Source organism: Morchella sextelata, assembly GCF_020137385.1.
Source record: "Morchella sextelata strain SCLS chromosome Unknown scls_1, whole genome shotgun sequence".
In the NCBI taxonomy this organism is placed as follows: Eukaryota; Fungi; Ascomycota; class Pezizomycetes; order Pezizales; family Morchellaceae; genus Morchella; species Morchella sextelata.
Window position 1 is genome coordinate 1,010,875 of NW_025408616.1, and position 22,911 is coordinate 1,033,785.

Sequence of the window (22,911 nt, forward strand, 5' to 3'; positions counted from 1 at the left end):
AACCTATTAGTGCAATTTCAAAAAAGCTATGATCACAGTCTATATTTGCAAAGATGGAGTCGATCCCTCCCCCCTGCAGCGGGAAGAGACAAACAATGTTCCGAAACAAAGGGGGATTGTGGGGGGCGATGGTTTGTATGGTCGCTCTATTCAAAGTGTTATTTTTTTATTCCCGCCCACCACCCACCAATTGTAAGGACCGGAGAATTCTCGAAGATAAGTCAATCGGGATCTTAAGTATGCAGTAGTCATAATAAGCATTTAAATTTTCCTTAGGATTGCATTTTGCGTCAGCTGATTGTCTCATACCCGTCAATTCAGCTTCCTCGGATTTGCCGTAGCCATCGAGACCAGGCCACCACCGAGCTCTAGATCCCGCGATGAGAAATTTTGTTTTAATTCGAAAACAATCCTTAATAATCGCCATCATGACTAGTACAGGATGCGCGTGTGTCCATTTTATATTAGTAAATCAGTACACACCCGGCCCGACAGTTCATGGATCCTGGAGCGAGCGATCTTTACAGACTACTCTCTCTTTTCTCCAGAGTCTTGGCGGAATTCATAAGGAACGTTTCATATAGATAAAATTCCCTTCCGTTAATCGCGATTGTGTATCTTATCAGCTACATTACATACTATGCATGTACGACCACGGTTAGTCGGGCGTTAGGTACTTGGTTAGCGGTTAGACGGCAGGTACTTGCGATCATATAGGTACATACATGCATCATATATATATGGGCATGTAGCTACAGTGCGCTATACTTATTCGATTGAGGTCTGCTACGATGTAGTAATGTGTAAATACTAATGGCTCTGGGGAAATTGGAAAGGCCATTCACTTACGTGGAGACAGAAAAACACTAAGATATTCCTACAGCGATTTATTAGGGGAGTGAATGTTGTTTCATCCGATATTGGTCCCATCAACCCTTACAGATGTAGATTCCTTGAGTCTGCTGCAATTCTTCATAGAAACAGGCCGGTAGACCCCGCGATGTGCAAGGGAAAACGATTTTAGAAGCTAAAGCCCAAAGAAAACATAATGATCCATATGGCCTTCTGATACGGTCACGAGGGTTATTTTTTCCTCTTCATTTTAATTTTCGAAATCTCCGGGTCCTAGGCTGGGTGAACTATTGTCAACGCGGGAAATTCGCCCGGATCGGGGTTCTTTTGTGCGCCGAAATGCCATTTTTTGGCAACGGGAATGTGGTTAATAGATTTATGCTATGTGCACAAATAGGTGGCATGTCCCGCAACGCATGCTTTCTTGTTCGTGAATGGGATCGTGAGATTCTCTACGCGCTCCCTTTACTGGAAAGGGGGGCACAGTAGGCAATTATCGGCCTTCGAGAAATGCTGTGGAACCGATCTTTGAGAAGGTAGTACTACTACCCTATATATTTCGTAGTACAGTGTGTACCTACAGATTTACATACCTAGATACCTAGATATGCTACTGCAATGAAGAATCCTGGTTGACAGTTTCGGCTTGAAGCTGATTTAGTAAGGATAAAAGACGTTGTCAAGATCAAGGCGTTCCTGAACTGAACAGAACCGGGCTGTCTTGGCGCAAAGCCCCTTGCAGGAAACGCTGCCAAGCATCTCATCGTACCTTGCATGAAAGTGGCCCATCCCTGTAGCCTCCAATTAAACCTCAAAGAGGAAATTGAAGGGGTTCGCCTGCTTGATCGATGCTCTTGTCTCCGCTCGTATTTTGGTAAGGTGCTGATGGGGAGTTTCTTCAGCTCTGGTTGGGTTTTATCTTGGGGGCGAGGCCATGCTATGTATGGGGACAATTGGTGCTTAAACTGTTCGTTTCAAAGAGCTTGCGGCGCGGGATGACATCGAATCTTTTTAGAGATGTGGATAACCTGCGCTCAGACGTTAAGCCTCTGATAGAATACTTCGAGATCACGAGGGTTTCAACAGCTCACAATACGGCCAGTAAGAACATGTTCTTCGGCAAGTGAAGTGATTAGATACTGTGCCTTATCTTCTTGAAGGTTTCTCCTTTCCCTTCTTCCTCTTCCTTTCCCCATTCGACATAACCCTGTTCACTTCACTAGCTTTGGGTTCATGGGTCGGGAGGGGCGGGGCGAAGGTGTGACATGCATGTGTACTAGAATTTCGCTTTTAGATAAAAAAAAATAAAATAAAGAAACTCCTTCTCTTTCTTACAAGAAGCTGGTCCTTGAGTACGGCGTTGATAACCCGGTAAGATAATTGTTGAAAGGAGACGAACGGTTATGCGTTGTTTGGGGGCCCAGCTGTGCACATGAACATAAGCACAGGGTTGGACGTTGCTGTTGAACCATCCTAGACAACATCGTGAATTGGTTGGCTCCTTGGGAGCGATGGATCACCATGTTGCCACCAGCTGCGAATCAGCATGAGCTGCAGACCAATTGATGCCATAACGTTGCTCATCGTTATCTCCCCAGCTTTGGTCGATTGTTTGCCTATTCGCAAGTACCTAAGTGTCGTCAGCGACTTGGATCTTGCGTACCATGAGATCTGAAGCGCTCAGGCAGAGAAAGAAGGCGTCTGGGGGAGGAGAGTTCAAGTTAGAACTGGACTCAATTACTCCTCACTCACGGGCATCTCGGTTGTTCAGTGGAGCGGGCCGGGGGTAGATGAAACGAGACCAGATTATTCCCCGGGATTAGATCCTAGGTGGGAGGTTTATACCCATTGGCCGAAATGGGGAATGCCCCTCTAGTCCTTGCGGCAAATCTTTCAATTTCCCAATCTTATGGAACTTTCGTGGGTGGTCATGGTGGTTTTTGCACTCGCAGGCTGCTAGCTGGCTGGCTGGTTCGTGTTGTGCTTTTTCGGTTCCAAGCATCTAATTTGTCGATAGCTTTTAGTTAGACAGAGGAACAAGAGAGAGAGTACCGAATCTAATACTACTTCAGTTTCCTGACTGATCATAGCTTCCGCAGTTGGAACTTGGGTCAACCCTTTTCACATTCTTTCTCTTTTTCTCTTCGCTTCTCTCTCTTCCCTTTATCCCTTTCTTTTGTGACCTCCTCCCTAATATCGGTCATTTGCCCCGCCGTCGCGCTAAGTACTAGTAGCGTTGTCAAGACGATTGACGCTGACTTGACTGTCTGTCTGGACTACCGCTAGTTGCTACTTCACCTACCTACACCTACATACCTGGTGGTGAATCGCGCACAAACTTACACCTGACGGTCCTTCGTTGAAGCTTCCAACTACTGATTGCTGTACTCTCTTACACACAGTCTTATACACTCACTCGTTTCATCCGTCGTCCACTCATTTACATCATCTCTTCATTTCAACCCCCTTTGCCTTCACTCTTCTTCCTTTCTTCTGTTCACTCCAGAATTCACTGTCGGCCTGGATTTACCCATTCTTCTCGACTTTGACTATTTGAACTCGCCTAGTAGCGGGGTCATTTCTATTCCATTTTACTCTTCTTGCTTGCAATTGTGCCCCTGTCGATCATTCGGGTGACTACATTTGCTTCAGGTACTCTTACTTTCCTGAACATTTTCGCTTCTCTTCTTGTGCATCCTGTGAGTTTTCGAGGTCAGGCACCACCAGCAGGACGGACGGAAGTTGTCAAGGTTAGTATAGTACATTAACTTTCCTTAACCCCGGTTTGGTTTCTTTTTTTTTTGCTTCTTCTTCTATACCCTTCGCGTTTCAGATGTAGAGCTACCTGGGTTCTACTCTGTTGGACCCTTTCTCGTACAGGAATTGCTATGCGCGCACACACACGCATTCATGTACTGATTACAGGGAGATCTTAGATAATCTACTTGTTTATTTTTTTTTCTGCTTCTCGCGAACAATTCGGCCGATTCTCCTTTCCGTTCAGCGGTCTAGTTGCTCCCTTTAATCGTTGGAAGAATAATAAGAATAATACATATCTTAAGTACTGAGGTAAGGGAATCTCCGCGACAAGGGGAAACAACTCTTTTACACTCTCTATTACTAAACAAGCACGTTCTCACTAATTCCTCTCAACAATCAGCGAAATTAGGGCAAATAGGTACTTGATATTTTTCGTTGCTTACCGCTCGTTCTCATCACGAGTTCTCACAATCTTTAGTTATACTCACTTGAATAATTTCGTTAAACCATACACCAAAGACACCCTTACTCACCATCTTCTGTTTTCGTATCACTAGCTCACCACTAAATATAAACCTACAACAATAATGCATCGTCTTCGTAAAGGAAAGAAGAAGGAAGATGAAGAGGGTGTCCCTCCAGTTCCTCAGCCAACTCCCACTACAAGTCACAATCCTTTCAAGTGGGGGAGAACCCCAGAGCCTCCTCCAAAACCTCAGCTTGACCTTGAACATGCGCTGCCTGCTTCGGATGACTTTCGGACTTCCTTATTGATGCCGAACTTAGCACAGCGTTTCAGTATCTTACAACAGGAAATGGCCGCTGCTGCTGCGGCAGCAGCAGCTAATGGAGGAGTGAACCCCAATGCACCGATTGGGACCGCAAGTGATGGAATGGACGGCTTTGTCTTTACAAATCCACCGCAATTCACACCCATGGGTGAAATCACCGAAACATCATCCATCGCCGAGGCAACGTCAGCTCAGCAGAATCGTTTAACTACAAAGTCGGAAGAATCTGTAGGTTCAGATGAGTCCGGTGGCATCATGAATCGTTCCAGAGGTGGAGAGGGAAATGTCCTCTTTGGAGGAAGGCAGAAAGTGTATCGGGTACCAAATGCCTATACTAGTGGGAAGGACTCTATGGATGATTCAAATCCAGGGTCCTCTATGGGCGGAAGATCTGTTGGAAGCCACGACGTTCCGGAGGGATTTGGAATGCCGAAGCATAGAAGAGAGCAGCACGAATCAGAGGAGGCCAATGGAGGTGATGATTATAACAAAAACAGAAACACAAGCTCCTCTACGGGCTCCGCTCCTACCACCATTACTCGTTCTTCGACTGCTGCGACATCTGTATCATCCAATAGGAGCCCATCTGGGACCACTCAAGCTTCAGCATCGGCCTCCCCCCCTCCTGTGGCTCCTGTTGCGACCAAACCTCGTAAAGCGCTATATGAACAAGCCTTGGACCAACAGTTACAGGACCAGCAAACGACAGCAGTTGGAAGGCTAGAGAGGTTGGCTTCCCTGCGAAAGGCAGCTGTTAGCCCGCCTCCAGCGAACAGCTACCAGGGAAGCTTCAGTCCCCCAGGGCTTTTCCAGCAGTCAAATACCTCGCCCTCGTCGCCAACATCCCCAAAACAAACCCCTCAGTGGTCCGTCAATGTCAAGAGGAGCCCGGATTCCCCGATGTCTACACCAGAGGAGGATGAGGATGAACAAGATAATGAAGAAACTGTAAAACAGGGGCAAAAACTTGGGCAATCACTGTCACCGCACATGGCACAGTTCAACTTTGGGTTAGAACCCAGGTCGCAATCACCAATTAGCCCTCCGGTATCTGCCAGTGCAATTCAATTTCCTACACAGGGACCTTTCAGTCCTGGAATTCTCTCGAGAGACCAACCGCAAAGAAATCCGAGCTCTGATAAGCTGAACTTACAAATCAGGGCTCCTTCGCCAATGAGTGATAGCAACGACCAGTATGGACAGAAAGGTTCAAAAACATTTTTGTCTATGCGGAGCTCGGCGAGTGATTCGAGTTATGACGATCAAGAGGAGAGTGACAGGGCAGATGGTAAGACCAGTCCTATTTCTCGAAATTCTTTGGACAATATTGCGCCTCTACACCCGCGTAAGAACTTTGGAGCACATCCAACGGATTCCGAATATGTAGAAGTAGAGCCGCCATCTCCAGTGTCTCCAGTTTCCCCCATCTCGCCAATTTTTAGCACAAGGATTTCAGATGACTTCATGCGTCCCAGCCAACCGCTCCGCAATCCAGCAATCTCGCCCACTTCGCCCAAATTTTCGGCCGATGTGCAGCCATCATCTGAGGATGACTCGCCAACCCTTCCACCGGGTCAAGGTCTTAGTATGCTCGTTCGCCAGCATCTTCGTACGGATTCTGGTCATTCTTCGGTATATGCAGGGTCTACATACACACGCATGTCACGTGTTTCAAACTATGGCCCGGGGGCGGCAGCAGCTAAGAACTCCAAAGAACCCGATGCACCAAGGCCTAGTGCTACTTCTGGGAGTAGTGGGGGGGACCTTTGGGAGTTTGATGATTGGGATGGTGGTTACTTTGGAGAAGATGATGGCCCGCGCATGAGGGGGTCGAGCCCATCGACTATCAGTGACAACCCACCAACGCCTGCAGTCCCGCAAAAAGACTCAGCCAGGACAAGGTCTGATGAAAGAAGAGATGACGAAGACTTAGCCAGAGAAAGAGAGAGGTCTAGAGGGAGGGCAGATAGTAGGACGAGTGAGAGGGATAGGGCTATGAGCAGAGCGAGTGAACGGGATAGGGATAGTCCTGCGGGAGAGGATGACAACGATAAGGATTGGGAGCAGCAGTTGGCTTTTAGACGCCAAATAATTCAGCAGAACCTTAGAAATCACGAAAAGGTCAACAGCCAACATGAGCTGGATTTCCCGCCTGACATGAAAGCTCAACAAGGGAAAAATGGCGGATCTGGCGGTGGATTTGGTGTCCTCAGATCGAAGGGTTCCAATGGGATAATCTCCAAGAACGATCCTTCGAGAAGTGGTCGTGATTCCCCTGGCCCTGGGATGCGAAAGGAGGGAAGTCGGAGCAGGATGAATAGCAGTGAGACCGAGAGAAGAACCGAAGAGGAAAGACGGCTCAGGGAAACTGTCAGAGGACCAAAGAACATTCCTCCCGGGGGGTATCCGACGCAACAACATCCACCACACTCTCACCATCATATTCCTCCTCCTAACCCTGCACGTTTGAACACAAACTTGCAAAACGAGAACCGCCCCAAGCCACGATCGCCCGTGGGTCTCCCGCACCCCCTCCATTCACCTATTATTACCCCCAGACCCAGGCAAAGGTCAACCCGTGACCAAAGGAACGATGCACACAGTAACGGTGAGCAGAATACTAGGAGAGGGCAGCCGATGGGATGGAGAGATGACGGAGAGGGTTATGCTCAGCCAAGGTCGGCGCCTGGTACTCAACCCGGTAGCCCGGTCTCGCAAAGGGATGGTCATCATGGTATACGTAAACAACCTAGTATGCCACGGATGGGCGGTCCAGATATGCATAGACCAGGCCAAGGGCAAAACAGAGACCAGGAACCGAGACGCCATGGAGGTCCACCACCTGGACCTGGAATGAACAATGGCCACATGAACCATGGACCAATGGGTAACGGTTTACAGAAAAAGCAGTCCTTTGACAGGGACGGGCAGCCACATGGATCTGAGTTCAGACGGCCCAGGGGAAACAGCAATGCTTCATCGGGACCAACAATGAGACAAAGGAGGGGAACTTTTGATAATACACCTCTACCACCATTAAACACATCAGCACTCTCGCCTCCTACCCAACACCTTCAAGCATCATCTACACCAAACTCTGCGATAACTATGGATCATTCGCCTGCGTTTTCCCAGGCGACCCAGACTCCAAGTAGTAGTGCCAACACTACTCCGGCATCTGCTATCTCATCAAAGTCTCCTCCGGCTGCTCTAATCCAAAGCATTGCAAACTCCAACGCTGGATTTGCCCCGGCCAAGAAGCGGGTTGTCGATAAGAGTAAAATTGGTGATCCCAAACTCATCTCTTCAACATCCAACATCCCTACTGTTGATCTTCCAACCCAGACTAGCCCTGCTTTGGGTAGTGCGAAGGAAAAGGACGGCCGTAAAAGGCGCATGACTGAGACCAGAAGCATATTCTCAGGCTTTGGCAGGAACAAGTCTTCCGAGGAAGTTCCTGCGCTACCAACAGGGAGCCCTATGATGCCGCGTCACCACACTGATGATGAGGTTGAGCGTTCTTCCTTCACTGATGACCCGCCACCAAAGGCAAAGAAGACTGGAGGCAAGCTCCGAAAGTCTACTAGCGATGGTGGGGCACTCAGTGCGCGTGCCAGGAAGGAAGCTTTGGCGAGAAGTCCAACTGTCCCCAAGCTTCCCAAGGGTATGGAGGCCTCTGGTGGCGCACCTGCAGGCATGATTTAGGCTTAGGTGGTTTCTTTTTTAAACTTTTTTGAGGAGGTTTCTTCATGAGTTGATGTTGGTTTGGTGCATATTGATAATGGGCTTTTCTTAAAGTTGCATATGACTGTCATGTGAATTCTTGTTCGAGTTTTTTTGTTTCTTCTTCTCTTTCTCTTTTTCAGTGCTAAACTTTCTTACCATATTCACTACACCCCCCCCCCCCCCCCTTCTTCCATTTTCCACTGTAATATTTGAAACAGAGTATCCCCTTAAATCTTTTCCCTTTTCCTCGATTTTTTTATCTTTCATTGCAAGCATTATAGTCATCTGCTTAAATACCCTCCTGATATTTCGAGATCACCGTCGTCGTCTGATTTTCTTTTGTATTTTTTTCTTTTTTCCTTTTTTTTTTTACTCGGGGAGTCGAGTCACATTGTTTTATCTGGTGGGTTTTGGAACAGGGGTTCAAGATTCCAACGGGCCTTATTGCATTCCTTTTTTCCCCTTCTCATTCACTTTTTATCGTGTGGATTTCTTTGTGGATTTTATGTTTAGTGGTTAAATTCTAAACCTAAGTACTAAGTGTTTTCTTCTATTTCTTCTCCTTCTTCGTTATCTCTAAATACCCTAGCTACTACTTAGTATTCGTACTGAAATACCTACATCATAACTACAATGTATCTCTCTGGTGCAACAGTGTTTGTAAATTGTAGTACACTATCACTATTGCGGTTCATCACATATCTCTACGTAGTGCTACAATATATATCAAGTGCTAGATTGGGGAGAACAAACACCAAAGGCTTCCACCACTTGCAATTATAGGGAACATGAGAAACTCATGCGGGGAAGTAGCTAGCCGTCCAAGATGAAGTGCGTGGTGTTTGCCTGACACTGTTTGCAACAGTTGGTGTTATAGTACATGAGCCTGATGTTCGAGACGATCCTAGGGCACGCAAAGGCTAGGAGTGTGTCTGCCCTACTAGTAGTAATTTTGTGCCCGCTCGCCCCCTACTAGTATTATGTCCACCTCCACCAGCCACGTAATAAGCAGTTCAACACCATGATATGGTATTCGACCATCACTATGTCTAATCACCACCGTCGTGATAATCAGCTACGAGGAAAGTTGTCACACGAACCACAGGCAGGACTAGGACTGTACATGTGATAGATCCGGGGGAGAAAATCACAATTGATTGAACTACTGATGAAATGAATTGTGGTGATGATAAATTCCGTGATGCTTCATGATACATTAAACTCTGAGTATCTTTTTCTATGTGTACATCCAAATCTTGCATGTATATACATTTAAAAAAGCGGTAATGGAAAAATTGAACACCTAAGCTATGCGGTAGTAGTGCGGTATTTGAAAGGAATACCAGAGCATTACCAGCCCGCCAACCTAAATACCCCGCTAATGCTACTGCTTATCCCAGAATACGCCGCAAATGCTATTGCTTATAAGAATACTACAAAATATCCACTTAAATGCCGCAGTCTCACAGCACAAAAAACACCCCGTTTTTTTGGTACTGTATACATCCCACGGACTGCTAACGGGCTACTAACGATGTATCAGCCCAAGCCTCGGTAAAATATCCTGTCTACAAGTATTAATGTACATCCCGTCGTTAGTAAAACTTGCGGGTCACCAAGTACTCACCTTTTCAGTGCGAAGTCAACTCCCGATCCCTATTCTTTCTTGACTGAGTCTTCGCCACCAGTCTTCCGGCAACGCTCAATGCGTCCCACCCACTCCTGCAAAGGCTTTTTATCGCCGTCGATGGCTCTCATGGTACAAAAAGAGGTTACAATAATCATCGACCGAATGGCTTGCATCTCGCCTCTGAAGCCCTGAATGTCTGTTTCGATGTCCGCAATATCTTTTTTGAGTTCGTCAATCTTGAAGTCGGTCTTGTTGAGAGCATGATCCCTGCGTACCTCCCAGGTTACAGCACCCGAACCAAGGATAGCGGCAACGAGAGTAAACGGTGGTCCTCCATAACGGAGAATCAGTTCTAATAGCAACAAAGTGTTTTGTAAGCAAACCTTCATAACGATAAGACGATAACGTACTTTGAAAACTCATAGCGTCTGTCTGTAGCGATGTTGTCCGAGCAAGTGTGGATACTATCGTGATAGTTGATCGTTGGTGGTTGAGGTCGTCTTTATATAACCCTTCGTTCGTTTTGACCATAAACGCTATTGGGGGTGTTTAACTTGTTCCAGTGACTTTTATCTTTAGCATACCTAATCCACACTCCGCGAACCTCTTTAGGCTCGAAGTCACAGTTTGTGACCTCTTTTCAACACATCTTTCCACTCCTAGAGGATATCCACGCCCTGTAGCAGTTAGTATTTTGAATATCAACTTGGCTATTCTATGTCAATCGCGGGCACGAACGAAGGATATATCCACTGGTGAGCTAAGCCGGGTAGTGGAACATTAATCTGTTCTTTGTGAAATACGCTAGCCTGGTGTCAGGCGTTGGTGTCAAGGGTTAGGGGTTCCAGCATGGCTTTAACGTAGAATCCTGAACGGTGTCAGGAATTCCCCTAACATAAAGTGATTTTACAGCGTAAATCTTAGGCTGGTGTCTGGTAAAGGCACCTGTCCCTCGAGTGATAATACATGATTAACACATAATAGTGAAATCTCAAGAAGTGTTGGGAGGTTCTAGAAAAACCTACAATACTCTTCTAATGATACTTAGCTGGAGCCGGTGAGCTGTCAGAAATTTGGGAATAGTCGTTTAGAATGAGATTCTACATGTATATAAAACTCATGGTTGCGGGTGGGGAGGTATTCTTAATTCTGTGTTCTCTACTCTATGACTACCAATCCTTGGCGCTCAAGAGCAACCTCTCGTGGAAGGCTCAGTCACATAAGACGACTCGCCTCAAGGTGAACACCACCCCCCACATACATACATACACCCACACATACACAAGAGCCAAAGCATCCCAAGATAAGTAACTTCTTACTGCCAGAATATATATTCAAAGACACCCTATTAAGAACGACCAGACATAGTGAGCTTCTGCCTCCAGTCACTGTGGTCTACTAATACGTACATGACACCCCCCAAACCAACCCTCCAACCCTCCAACCCCCAAACCCCCCGCGCTCCCAGCAAAAACACCGTCCGATAACACAATGATAAAAAAAAAAAAAAAAAAAAAAACTCCGATAGTAACTTTGATAACCATCATAACGATTTTGCTTTTTTGGAAAAACCCGGAAAAGAAAAGGGAAAAAAAAGAGAGGTGACTATACTAAACGATTGAGAATGAAAGAAAGAAAGGAAAAAAGGGGTATGTATGCAATTGGAGAGAGAGGAGACGCTGAACGAGAGAAGAGAAGAGAGAGAAGGGGAAGGACTGAATACAGCCCCCAATGAACGCCGCTGGCGCACTAGCAACGATGGTAATAAAAGAAAACGAAGGGAGGTGAGATACTAATACTTTTAAAGGGAAGAAAAGAAAGAAAACAAAACAACATATACATAAAAAAAAAAATCACGGAACGCCAAACCCTTTCCCATTCTCCAGCGCCAGTTTCAACTTCTCCTTCAGCTTCTTGCGGCCACTATACTCTGGCAACAACAGTCTGCCGAAACAAGTCAAGCTAGTTGGGACCCTCTGAAAAGAATCGTCAGCTTGCTTATCCACAATAGGGGAAAGGGAAGAAACTTACATCAGTATCCGGCCCGTTCCGTTGGATGTAGAACATGATACTTCCGATCCCATTAACGGGGACCCTATCACTCGCTGTGACAAACTCCAGCAGTTGCCGCTTCTTGACACTATTGAAGCCCTTAACGATGCTCCAGAAGTCGCGGATAGTCTTATGTTCAGGCCCGTAGCCGTCGTCGTATCGTGCGGTCTTCTCGAGCTCCTCGATATCGATCTCTTGGGTGCCCTCGACTAGACTCTGTAATGACGCAGGAGTAAAGAGCTATAGTAGACACATTAGCACACTTGACAAGATGTGAAAAGATAGGATATGGCAACATACACCCAACGCTTTGGGATCAAGCACAGCAAAGAAACCCTTCTCGAAAGCCTGGTACTGGCGGCGGATTGACCGGTCGGTGAGCCATGATATGTAATCCTTTACATACTGCTCCCGATTGCTATTCGCCACCAGCTCCGCTTCCTCTTCGAATTCGTGCCAGCTCTCGGTGAATCTAGCTGATCCTTCCGGCATGTCTCTAGCCTTGGAGTCGTCGGAGCTGATCTCCCCGCCCAAGTACCCTTCTCCTTCTTTCTCATGGGCCGTATCGTCTGCCGCGGCGGCGGCTTCTGCAGATGCCTCTGCCCTGGATGATGCCTCCGCTTTTGCTTTCGCCAGCTCTTCATCCTTGGCTCTGGATTCTTCTTGCACCGACTCGGCCGTGAGCTCCACAAACGACAACTCGGCGCCGGCTCTCGATGGCTCCCCCACCTGATCTGCAACCTCTGCCTCGCCCGCGCCCACTCTCTCCGATTCACCCGCGTCCGCATCTGCATCCGCGCCCAAGCTCTGCCGCCTCGCCTCCGCCTCCTCTACATCCTCCCACGCGCCACTCCCACTCCCCTCCCCCGGCCACTCCCTGAAAGTAACCTCATACCCCCTCTGCCTCACCGGACTCTCCGCCCTATTCAGCACATCCAGCACCTCGTTCAGCCCGCCCAGCCACGGATCCCTCTCCGGCTCCGCCGGCAGCCAGTTCTGCAGCTCCAGCAGCCCCTCGATCGCGTCCGCTTCGGGCTTCTTCTCCTCCTTCTTCTCCTTCTTCTTCTGCTTGCTCGAGGCGGGCGGCCGCGCAATCTTGTCTTCGAGGAACTCGAGACCCGTTTCTTTGGCTTTCAGCATGTTGACGTTCTTGACGGCGCCGAAGGCTTCGTAGGAGAAGTCGTAGGTCCGCAGGAATACGTCGCCGACGTCGCCTTGGTCCCAGTCGAGGAGCTCCTGGAGGCCGCTGGCGAGGCTGGGCCAGCCGTCTTTGATGTCGTCCAGTGAGGTCGCCTCCATCCCCAGGAGCTTCTTGTACAGTATCCTCGGGAACGTGACTGGCAGTGTGACGCCGTTATAGACCGCTAACCCAACCAGGAGTCCCAGTAGCTCAAACTTGTGCACTGGTTCCACGGGACACACGCTAAACCAGCTCATCCTGCTCCTCTCGTCCGTTGTAAACATGCCATAATCCGGCCTCAGGGCCTCCCTCATCGAGATGATGAAGAACTCCTGCTGCACACCGCCGTGGTCGACTCCCTCCTCGCCGCTGTTCGAGAAGCGCACCTTGAGCGGCCGTTGCAGCTCTCGGAGCTCGCGCCGGAATATCTGGTTCAGGGCGTCCTCGAGGACGGTTTCGCGGTTCACCTCGACGAGGAGATACATGTTTAGTGCGATACGCATCTTGCGCATGAGGTTTTGGATCTCGCGGTTGGGGTTTAGGATGGTGTTTCCGACGGACATCTGGTGCGTCAGGCGCACCATCGTCATGGACTTGTCGAATGCCTTGGACATGTGGTAGAGGTTTACGGCGCGGAAGTAGGTGACGATTGCGTGTGGGGGGAAGATGAAGGGGTATTCGAGGAAATGTACGATCTTTGGGTCGGGGGTGGCATTGAACCATTCCACGGGCATGTCCTTAGCATCATAGCGGTCCGATAGAACTGGGGTATAGAAGTATTCCGGTTCTAGCCCGTAGGATTTGTGGTCCTCGTCTTAATTGCCATGTACAGTCAGTATCGTAAATACATGAGCAAAGCTGGGGAATTGTAACTTACGGAGGATCTTTAGCAGCACCAAAGACGACGCTACTACACTTCCCCGTTTCGCGGTTTCCTGTCCATCCCATGCTTTCAGCAACACAGCTCGGCACCATTCCAGCGTACACACGCTCAAGCTCCAGCCGCCTTTCCCTCTATTCGAAAGCTTTGCCAACTCCTCGCCGAACTCATGTGACAAAACCTCCTGCCTCTGTTTCTCCTGTGCCGCTCCACATCTCTTGAGGTATCCCTTTATCCAGTCCGCAACATGATCACCATCATACGAGACCCTATACGCAACCGCCCTCACCACCCTGCGCATCAACCTCTCCGCCATCTCATTCTCGAACCCTATCTCACTCACAACTCCAGCTTCACTAACTCTCCCGCTCCCTCGTAGCTTTCTCGTAGCCTCCCATTCCTCGGGGGTGCTCTCGGGCAGCATAGCCGCAAGGACATGCAGCGCCAGCAATATCAGCCGCGCCGCATCTCTATCCTTCAGCACCTTGGGGTGAAACACGGCCTCCAGCCCCATCCACATGCTCCGCAGGATCATGATTTCCCACTCTGGATTCGTCACGAGCGTTCGCAAAGACCGGTCAACCGTCGCTAGGTCCAGGTAATCCTCCTCCGCTTCTGACTCTGCAGTGCTTGTGAATGATTTCAGCAATGCCTCCGGCGTACTGAAGACGTAGAACAAGCTCTGCTTGGCAAAGTTGCACACATCTGCTCTGGTTGTGGCATTGTCGCTGCTGTACATGTTCACCAGGGCAGTACATATCTCGAGATCCAGCCGTGACAGCGATTGCGGCGGCGTAACGAGCTCGCTCGCGGGGGTCTGGGAGGATATCTGCACATGCTTCTCCCCCCGTGTTGGCGTGACCTGTGGGGTCTGGGGGAGGAAGAGCCTCTGCTTATGACTGTGATGACCAATCGGCGGTGGCACCGCGGGGGAGGTCTTCCCTCGGGCACCCGCAAGAGAATGCTTCGCTTTGGCAGCGCCGGGGTGCGTGGGTGTCACTACGTCTATCAGCGCTTTCTGCACGGGGTTGGATGCGCGCCGCTTCTGGGCAGGAGGCTGCTGTAGGATCTCTTGATGTTTATGCTGCGACACGGGCTCAGAATCACGATGCAGCCGGCCCGTGTCTATGAGCTCCATTGGGCTTGAGTGGAACTTGTATCTCGGCGGCTGCTCATGGGGCGACGGCGGCGCCGACCCATTCCCGGGGGTGCTGTTTAGATCAGACAGCCTCGGCGGGCCCCCCGTAGTAGCCGGGAGCGCGCCCTCCGAAGAAAACCTCAGCGCCGACGTAATCGGGGGAAGCCCGATCCATTCTACCATTTTTAAAGACATCGTGTTAAACAGCTGCTGCGGGAACGACTTTGGATCCTTCAGGCCCTTATCCGTCACCGTCTCCGCCTCGCCCTCGCCGTGCCTCCTCTTCTCCCTACTGCCGCCGTTGCCACCGCCGGGCGAGCCCGAAACCGTAGTCATGTCCTTGTTCTCCTTCTCCGCCTCGTCGTCGTCGTGGATCTCCTCGCGGAAGCTGCTGTCGCGCGAGGTCCCGCTCTTGGCCTCCTTGGCCTCGGCGGCGTGCAGCGACATCACGGGCACCACCGGCTTCCCGGGACACAGCGCTTTGAACGGGTCGTCCTGCGTCGCGAGGTGGCAGGCGATGATCCGTGCCGACAGCACCGTGAGCTTCCGCGAGGCGTTCGTGCTCCGCGAGAGCGTCTTGCGGAACGTGTAGCAGGTCGCCGTGTCGCAGCGCTCCCGCTGGCACCCGTACAGGAGCTGGTTCATATATCTGGTAATGATCCCCGCTGATTAATGCACACATTCTCCTCCCCGAACAAAGCTTGGTTTTGGGGGAGTGGGGGGAATCGGGGAGGGGGAACTGCAGAAAGGGAAAGGAAAAAGAAAATAAAGAAGCGCATGACATACCGCTTCACAAGGCCCTGGAAGCCTCTCCGCCGCTCCGCATCAACAACTGGCTCGATCTTGTCTGGTGCCCGGACGTAGATTGTGTTTGCCACGATGACCTCTGGTGCGTTCGCGGGCAGCACTGCGTACTCGAACGAGTGGAGGCGCAACGTCGCTGCTCGCCCCTCCTCGGGTTCCTTGTGCGCCATGATGGCGAGCTTTTCTTCTTGTTGGGAATGGGTGCTTGTATGTGATGTACTCGGGGGGCGTTGAATGGGGAAAACGGTGATATGTTCTGAGAGAGCTGTGGAGGTGAGTTGTTTGGGCGAGGGAAGCTGGGACGCAGGGATGGATGGATTGACGAACTGCAGGAACGAACGGGGATGATGCAGCAGCGTCTGAGCAGGAGTGAGTGGGTGATGATGATGATGATGATGATCGCAGGTTGTGAGTTGTTGCTCCTCCAGAGCTCTGAGGCGGCTCTTTGCTTGGTTTGGAAATTATGACTGCGTGTGGGAATCGATCTGTCTGTCTGTCTGTCTGTATGTGGGAATATCTGTGAGTAGCTGGGTTGGGGTTAAAACGGTGCCATACAAATCAAGATCCAGGCAGGCTGTGTGTCACTTTGGCGAAGTTTGGCACTGTGGATAGTTATGAAACTCTTAAGATATTGTTCTGGCATAGACACCAAGCGTACTTGGTCTAACGGTTATGATTTTCGCTTCCCAAGCGGGAGAACGGGGTTCGACTCCCCGAGTACGCATTACATTTTTCTCTTTTTGCATGTCTCTGTTCCTACCTGGGACACCCGTTTTGTTACACGGGGGAAGAACATGGCCAAACACAGAGGCCCAGCATCACACTTGGTATTGACAAAGTGCACTGAGGCGCCAGGCGGGGTACTCTACCTACCTTCGTACGCGGCAGCGGTAAACACTCCGCATGTTTCAAAACCAAGTACGTATTTACCAAGGTACATACTCCATCTCTGCCCTACTAGAGATAGAATACAGCTGGAATACCTACCTCATCACTCAGCCCTCTACCCCGCAATGCCATGCCCTACCATAACAGCAGAGTAAGACAAGACAACAGACCCATGGCCATGGCATGTCATCGCAATCCACAACCACGTAGTTCCCCCAGTGGAAAGCCTCGCTGTCAATTGGTGTCTCACGCCAATGTGCACCGAGTGAGATCTGGTGAGTTTCTTGGCGGGAGCTGTTCGGAGTGGGTAAAGTGGGTATTTCTGCGGAGAGGAGGGAATATCCTAAGGGTCGGATCGGGGGTAGCTGGAGGTAAAAGGCCATGGCCGAACGCTTGCCGTGCAGCAACATCCACAAGCGGGCCCACAACCACTTCCCGCACCAGCCCAACCCTCGGCGCCTGGCTCTGGGCCGAGGAGTGTGCCCATGGTGCTGTCCACGAGTTCAGTGACAGCTCATGGCTCGGCGGTGTGCACATGTGTTTGGCCATTGTTTGCCCCCCGGCCCGCGCGCCAATGGGACAGCAACAACAGGGACAGGAACAACAGCGGCAGGAACAACAGCGACAGGCACAGGAGAAGCAGCAGCCGCTGCTGTGCCACCCCCCGCTAAGATAAGATAAAGGCTACTATACAACCATCAAGGCGATTGCGCTGGCTTGGGGGGGAGCGTTGGTATAGTGGGTTGGATGGAGAATTGTCATTGGCGGCTGCCATGACTCCTCGGGTCGTGGTGGGTATGTTTGGAGCGTTGGACACGCATAGAGAGAGGCCTCTGGGTGTGCGTGTGTTGGAGCAGTGATACCCTGCCCGATATAATATATATAGTTTAGGTATTGGATATCCCCGTAGAATGGAGTACAGCATCCATCTCATCCATCACCGTTCATCACCGTTAGAGTGCAGTAGATGAGTCTTGCAAGCCCATCCCTAGCACTAGTCCCTCCTACCTGCCCAAAAAAAAAGGACAAGCAGTAGAATAAACCAGCGGACGGGTATGCACCACCGGCACCGCACCGGCTACCCACGTTACATGCGGCCATCGTAGAGTATGTAGCTAGAGTACTACCTACATGAAATAGCTCCACCGCGGTCCCACAGCAACGGTAATTGAGATGCACCGCACAGCGTGCTACCCACTCTAAAATCACCCTAGAGTAGCAAATGGAGCTTCAACGGGCATCTTGCCTGCAAACACGAAAGCTTCTTCTTCTTCTTCTTCTGTAGCTAGAGTAGTAGACTTCCCGGTTGGCATGCTATGCTGGCTGGCAAGGTTCCTTTGTTCCGATCGATGCGCTGTCGGGCGTGACTCTTTTCCTTATCTGGCTTGCCCTTGCCCTTGCCAGGTGAAATACAGTCGAGCACATGGAGGGTAAAGACAGTAAGGTAGGTACATGTAGGTATATTAGGTGAGCGTGAATAGGTACGAGAGGGGGGCAGGCTGGTTGGCTGGATGGATGGCTGGTGCGAGGCGGGGTTCAACAGAAATGGAAACCCCATCCTACCCTCTGCGATGTACCTACTCGACTATGACCATCCTCTAAATACTCCTTCCACCTCCTCCTCCTCTGCCTGCCTCGAGGGTAAGTAGTAGTACAGTAAGTGCAGAGGAGCTCCACCTACAGACTATACTGCTTACGCACCCAACCACAGCACGCGGGGTTTCCAGTCTTAGTCTTTGGAGTGAAGGGTAAATTGTGAGCAGCGAATAGCTGCACAGAGAGGCCGAGTTACGTATCATATGTTTTACCAAACTGGCCGGCTCGCCTTTTCCTCTGCCTACTCAACCCCCCCATTGCCCATTGACCATTGACCATTGACCATTGACGACACACGCGGCTCAGTCGGAGAGATCGAGAGCGAGGGAAACTTCCATGATCATGATAGAGCAATTCCAAGGCTTGCACAATTTTTTTTTCCTTTCTTTCCGAGCCCTACCTGCAGAGCTCGATGGGCACCGCGTTTCTACCCCGTAGCCTACCTACCTATGTACATGTACTTGGAATCGATGCTCTCCTCTCCCCTACCTCTACCCTCAGTCCCTTAGACAGTGAGCACTTCTACACTTCCCATGCAGCACGCTCCAAGCAGAAGTGAACTTCCAATGACGTCACACCTCCAATACCACGGCTGCTATTCAAACAGCACCTTTGCTCCTGCTTCTGCCTGCCCCAGAAAAAACAAATTCCCTGAGTATCTAGCGAGGAACGAGAGGGGTTGCCCACTCTCGAGACTCCCACCAATCGAGTGATCACGAATGATCATTGGCTCCCCCCCCCCCAACCTCCCTCTCCCCCGCCCAGACCCCTGATTCACCAGCACCACCCACCCCGCACCGCCTCAGCCTTTAGCCACAGCGCGTCAACCTCCCCCAACGGCGCGGAGCCAATGGGCGCCCGCCAGCATACAGCGCGACCCAGGGTGGGGTGAGTGCGAGAGGACAGGATGGGACTGCATGCAGACGTCGTCCATCAGGGACGCTCGCTCGCCTTCATGCAGAGCCTAGCGAGAGAGGGAAATAGACGAGCGAGCCAGACAGGACAGGACAGGACAGGACAGGACAGGACAGGACAGGGCAGAACGGACGGGGCAGACGGGGACTGACAGCGTGTACGTCTGGTCTCTGGGGGGGGGGGCGGGGGGTTGGGCGTTGGGTGTTTTAACCTCCCCCTCTCGCTGTCGTTCTTCTTCTCTTCTCTTCTTTCTTTCTTTCTTTCTATTTACCTTGCCTGTCTGTCGTCTGCCTGTCTGTCTATCACGGTCCGGGTCTAGGTTCGCTCTGCTCTGGATATTATTTTTATTCTTTCCATCTTTTCTACTCAAGCGCTCAACTACTTCGTCTTCTTGCTAGCCAGCTGCCCTCCAAAGATTACATCTCCATCGATTCTCTGTTGACCAGAAGGATAGAAACACTCATACTCCAGTCGCATCACATCCTTTGCTGTCACTTCACTCCTCGTACCCATTCTCCACCTTCCCTATTCCACCCACATCTCCATCCCTATCACTTTCCATATCCTGGTTCCTGGATCCCATCCACTTGCATAGCACATCTTATATAGCTACAACCCCCAACCCAACCACCCGCAACACCTGAGTGAGACACCAGAAATAAAAAAAAAACACACACAAATGGCCGACGCATTGAATCTCCAGAACGCCCTCAGCGTAGCGCGAAACATCCCCGCCCTCACAGGCACCGTGACGGTCGTGGACGACGCCGGAAAGGTCGTGACCACTGTACGTATTTACCCATTCCGTCCGATCTCTTCTCCCTTCCCTCCCCCCCCCCCCCCTCTTATAAACCCGCAAAAACCAAAAACCAAAAATATAGGAAAAACTAACACATCTCGCAAAAAAAAAAGTCCAAAAACATCTTCTCCGCCTTCAAGTCCGCCCGCGAAGCCTACAAAGCCCGCAAAGCCGAGATCGCCTCCGAGCGCCACGGCGAAGCCACGCAACGCCGCCTCGAGGCCCGCCGCCCGGAGCCCCCGCGCCGCGAACACCGCTCCCACAGACAGATCACCGCCTCCTCCACCGACGACCCCACCACCACTACCGCCGCCGGCGGCGACGACAGCCAGCGCAAAAAGGACAAGAAGCGCTCCAAGTCCCGCAAGCACCGCGGCGACGACGACGCCGGCGAGGGCTCCTCCCGCCGCGGCAGTGGAGCGATGGTCCGCCGGGGCTCGGCAGACACGATGCAGACGGAGACGACGCTGGTGACGCCCGGCGCGCACGCGCAGCAGATGGCGATGCTGCACCATAACGCGTCGCTGCTGACGCTTGCGCCGGCGGCGATGTTTGTTGGCGGCGACCCGCTCGCCGAGTCGCTGCACGGGCTGCTGATGACGCTGCAGAGCACCATCGACGAGATGTCGTGCCTGACCGCCGGCATCGGCGAGTTCATCAGCGAGCTGCAAAAAGTCCCCGACACGCTCGCCGTCGTCGGGCTGACGCTCGCAGAGATCTCCGCGCTCGTGGCCAAGATCTCGCCGGCGGCGATCATGGGCATGAAGAGCGCGTTCCCCATCATTTTCGGCCTGCTCAGCTCGCCGCAGTTTGCGGTTGTGGCGGGCGTGGGCATGGCGGCGACGGTGGTGGTTCTGGGCGGGCTGCGGATCGTGGCGAATATGGCGGGCGTGGGCGAGAAGGATGAGGAGGAGGAGGAGGAGCGGGACCTGGATCTGGAGTTTGGCGTCACGCAGCTGCCGGACGATATCGAGGAACCGGAGCCGCCGAGGCGGGCAGCGACGGAGCCTGTGCCTGTGAGGGCTATCATGCCGGCGCCGGTGCAGGCCGAGGGCCCGTTTGGCGCGCATGGTGTGGGGGGTGCAGCGGCGGACGAGCGCGAGATGAGGAAGCGGATGAAGAGGCGCGAGAGCGAGAGTGCGGCGGTGAAGGTGGGCAGGGCGGAGAAGCCGCTGAAGGCGGTGTCGCCGGAGAAGGAGCGGGAGAGGGAGAGGGAGAGGGAGAGGGACCGCTCACATAGGGACCGCCCGAGACTGGAGCGCGGGGAGAGCAGCCGCAGACATGAGAGGTCGGATAAAGATAGGAGTGAGCGCCGCGAGAAACGGGATAAGAGTGAGAGGCACGAGAGGAGCGACCGCAGCGATCGGAGTGGTGGGAGCGGCGGACACGAGAGGAGTGATAGACACGACCGACACGAACGCAGCGAGAGAAGTGAAAGGGGAGAGAGGAGCGAGAGGAGTGATAGGGATAAGAAGAAGGAGAAGAAGGAGAAAGAGCTGCCGCCACTACCGCCCGCGGCCGCACCGACGTCAAAGTTCTCCTTGATCCGGCGAGCGACGGCGCCAGCGGCACCAATGGAGCAGCAGCAGCAGCAGCAGAGGCCGGCGGCGCCGAAGCGGACGCCGACGGGGCTGAGTGCGTTTTCATTGGGGTCGTCGAAGGCGTCGTCGGCGTCGGCGTCGGCGGTGGCGGCGGAGGAGAGGCCCGCGCCACCGAAGCGGACGCCGACGGGACTGGGTGCGTTTTCATTGGGGTCGTCGAAGGCGTCGTCGTCGGCGTCGGCGTCGGCGGTGGCAGCAGAGGAGAGGGAGAAGGTCAAGCCGAAGAAGAAGATGTTGGCGTTCTTTGATGGGCGGTCGTAGGTTAGGTTGTTTGTGATGGGTTAATGTGGGATGTGGGATGAGCGATGTTTTTTTTTTGATTGTTGTTTATACACTACTTACTACTTACTGGCGTTTTTTATTTTTTATATTTTTTTTTATTTTATATACTTGTGTTTGTGCTTTGGTGGTGGTGGTGGTGGTGCGTTCTTTAATACCTGGGTAGCTAGCTAGCTAGCTAGTCTAGAGATGGAGGTGGAGTAGCTGCAATTGTCTCTTTGAGTTTTGAACGCTCACTTTTTTTTTTTCCTCTCTGATTTCACTCGTATTTGGATTTCTCTTATGGTGTTTGCGTGCTGTGCTGTGATTGTCGCATGTAGCTCGAGTAGAGTAGCTGCAGTACCTAGAAGAGAATGAGTGAGGTTGGGACCTACATATTCATACTTGCTTTTTTTTATCCACCAAGATTTTCACACTCGTGCCTTTTTGCCTTTGCTTTTTTTTTTTGTTCTCGCGATAAAGAATACTATGCGGGCAGTATGTAAAGTTTGCTCAATTGGCGAACTGGTACCTACCTACGTGACGTGTATGGCAGGTTAGGTTCGATACAGAGAGTAGAGTACATACGCCGCTCCGCGCGCTCAGTTCCCATATCCTTGATACACATATCATATTCCTTTTTTGCTAGCTCCCACACGCATGCGGGATAAAAAAGCAAAAAAAAACGCACACCCACACACGCCCATCGAGATTGAGAGTTTGCTTTGCTTTCTACCGGCTGGAGCCACGTTCCCGTGGGCTGTGATTGGGGGATGGGATGGGATGGATGGGGTGTGCTGCTTTGGGAACGAGGTTTAGGTTTAGGTTTGGTTTGGTTTGGTTGTGATGCTGGCCAGCTGGGGGGTGCTTCATGGGGTGTCACTCGGCGTCAGCTTTCAGTTGTGGATTCGGTACGGGACGAGTGATTGATTGATTGTTAGAGTTAGTGAGCTAGTTGGCGAGTTGGTTATCTATGTACCCCGTGAATGAGATATCGGTACCCAGAATAGCACACCCCCCCCATATCCAGCAGCTCACATA

At 51.4% G+C, this 22,911-nt stretch overlaps 4 protein-coding genes across 4 annotated transcripts; 2 read left to right on the forward strand and 2 right to left on the reverse strand.

Annotated features, from left to right (window-relative positions):
• Window positions 1-4,199: 4,199 nt before the first annotated feature.
• Window positions 4,200-8,108, forward strand: H6S33_000254 (uncharacterized protein; the record flags this gene model as incomplete). Its single annotated transcript, XM_044831611.1, has 1 exon — window positions 4,200-8,108. The coding sequence occupies one exon, from the start codon at window positions 4,200-4,202 to the stop codon at window positions 8,106-8,108; it is 3,909 nt and encodes a 1,302-aa protein (XP_044699813.1).
• Window positions 8,109-9,785: 1,677 nt separating this feature from the next.
• H6S33_000255 (uncharacterized protein) lies at window positions 9,786-10,148 on the reverse strand (the record flags this gene model as incomplete). The annotated part of the gene is made up of 1 exon (XM_044831612.1): window positions 9,786-10,148. The coding sequence occupies one exon, from the start codon at window positions 10,146-10,148 to the stop codon at window positions 9,786-9,788; it is 363 nt and encodes a 120-aa protein (XP_044699814.1).
• Window positions 10,149-11,612: 1,464 nt separating this feature from the next.
• Window positions 11,613-15,983, reverse strand: H6S33_000256 (uncharacterized protein; the record flags this gene model as incomplete). The annotated part of the gene is made up of 5 exons (XM_044831613.1): window positions 11,613-11,735; window positions 11,791-12,051; window positions 12,112-13,805; window positions 13,869-15,658; window positions 15,796-15,983. The coding sequence occupies 5 exons, from the start codon at window positions 15,981-15,983 to the stop codon at window positions 11,613-11,615; spliced, it is 4,056 nt and encodes a 1,351-aa protein (XP_044699815.1).
• Window positions 15,984-19,891: 3,908 nt separating this feature from the next.
• On the forward strand, window positions 19,892-21,873 carry H6S33_000257 (uncharacterized protein; the record flags this gene model as incomplete). Its single annotated transcript, XM_044831614.1, has 2 exons — window positions 19,892-19,999; window positions 20,125-21,873. 2 exons carry the CDS (start codon window positions 19,892-19,894, stop codon window positions 21,871-21,873), a joined length of 1,857 nt encoding a protein of 618 aa, XP_044699816.1.
• Window positions 21,874-22,911: the final 1,038 nt, after the last annotated feature.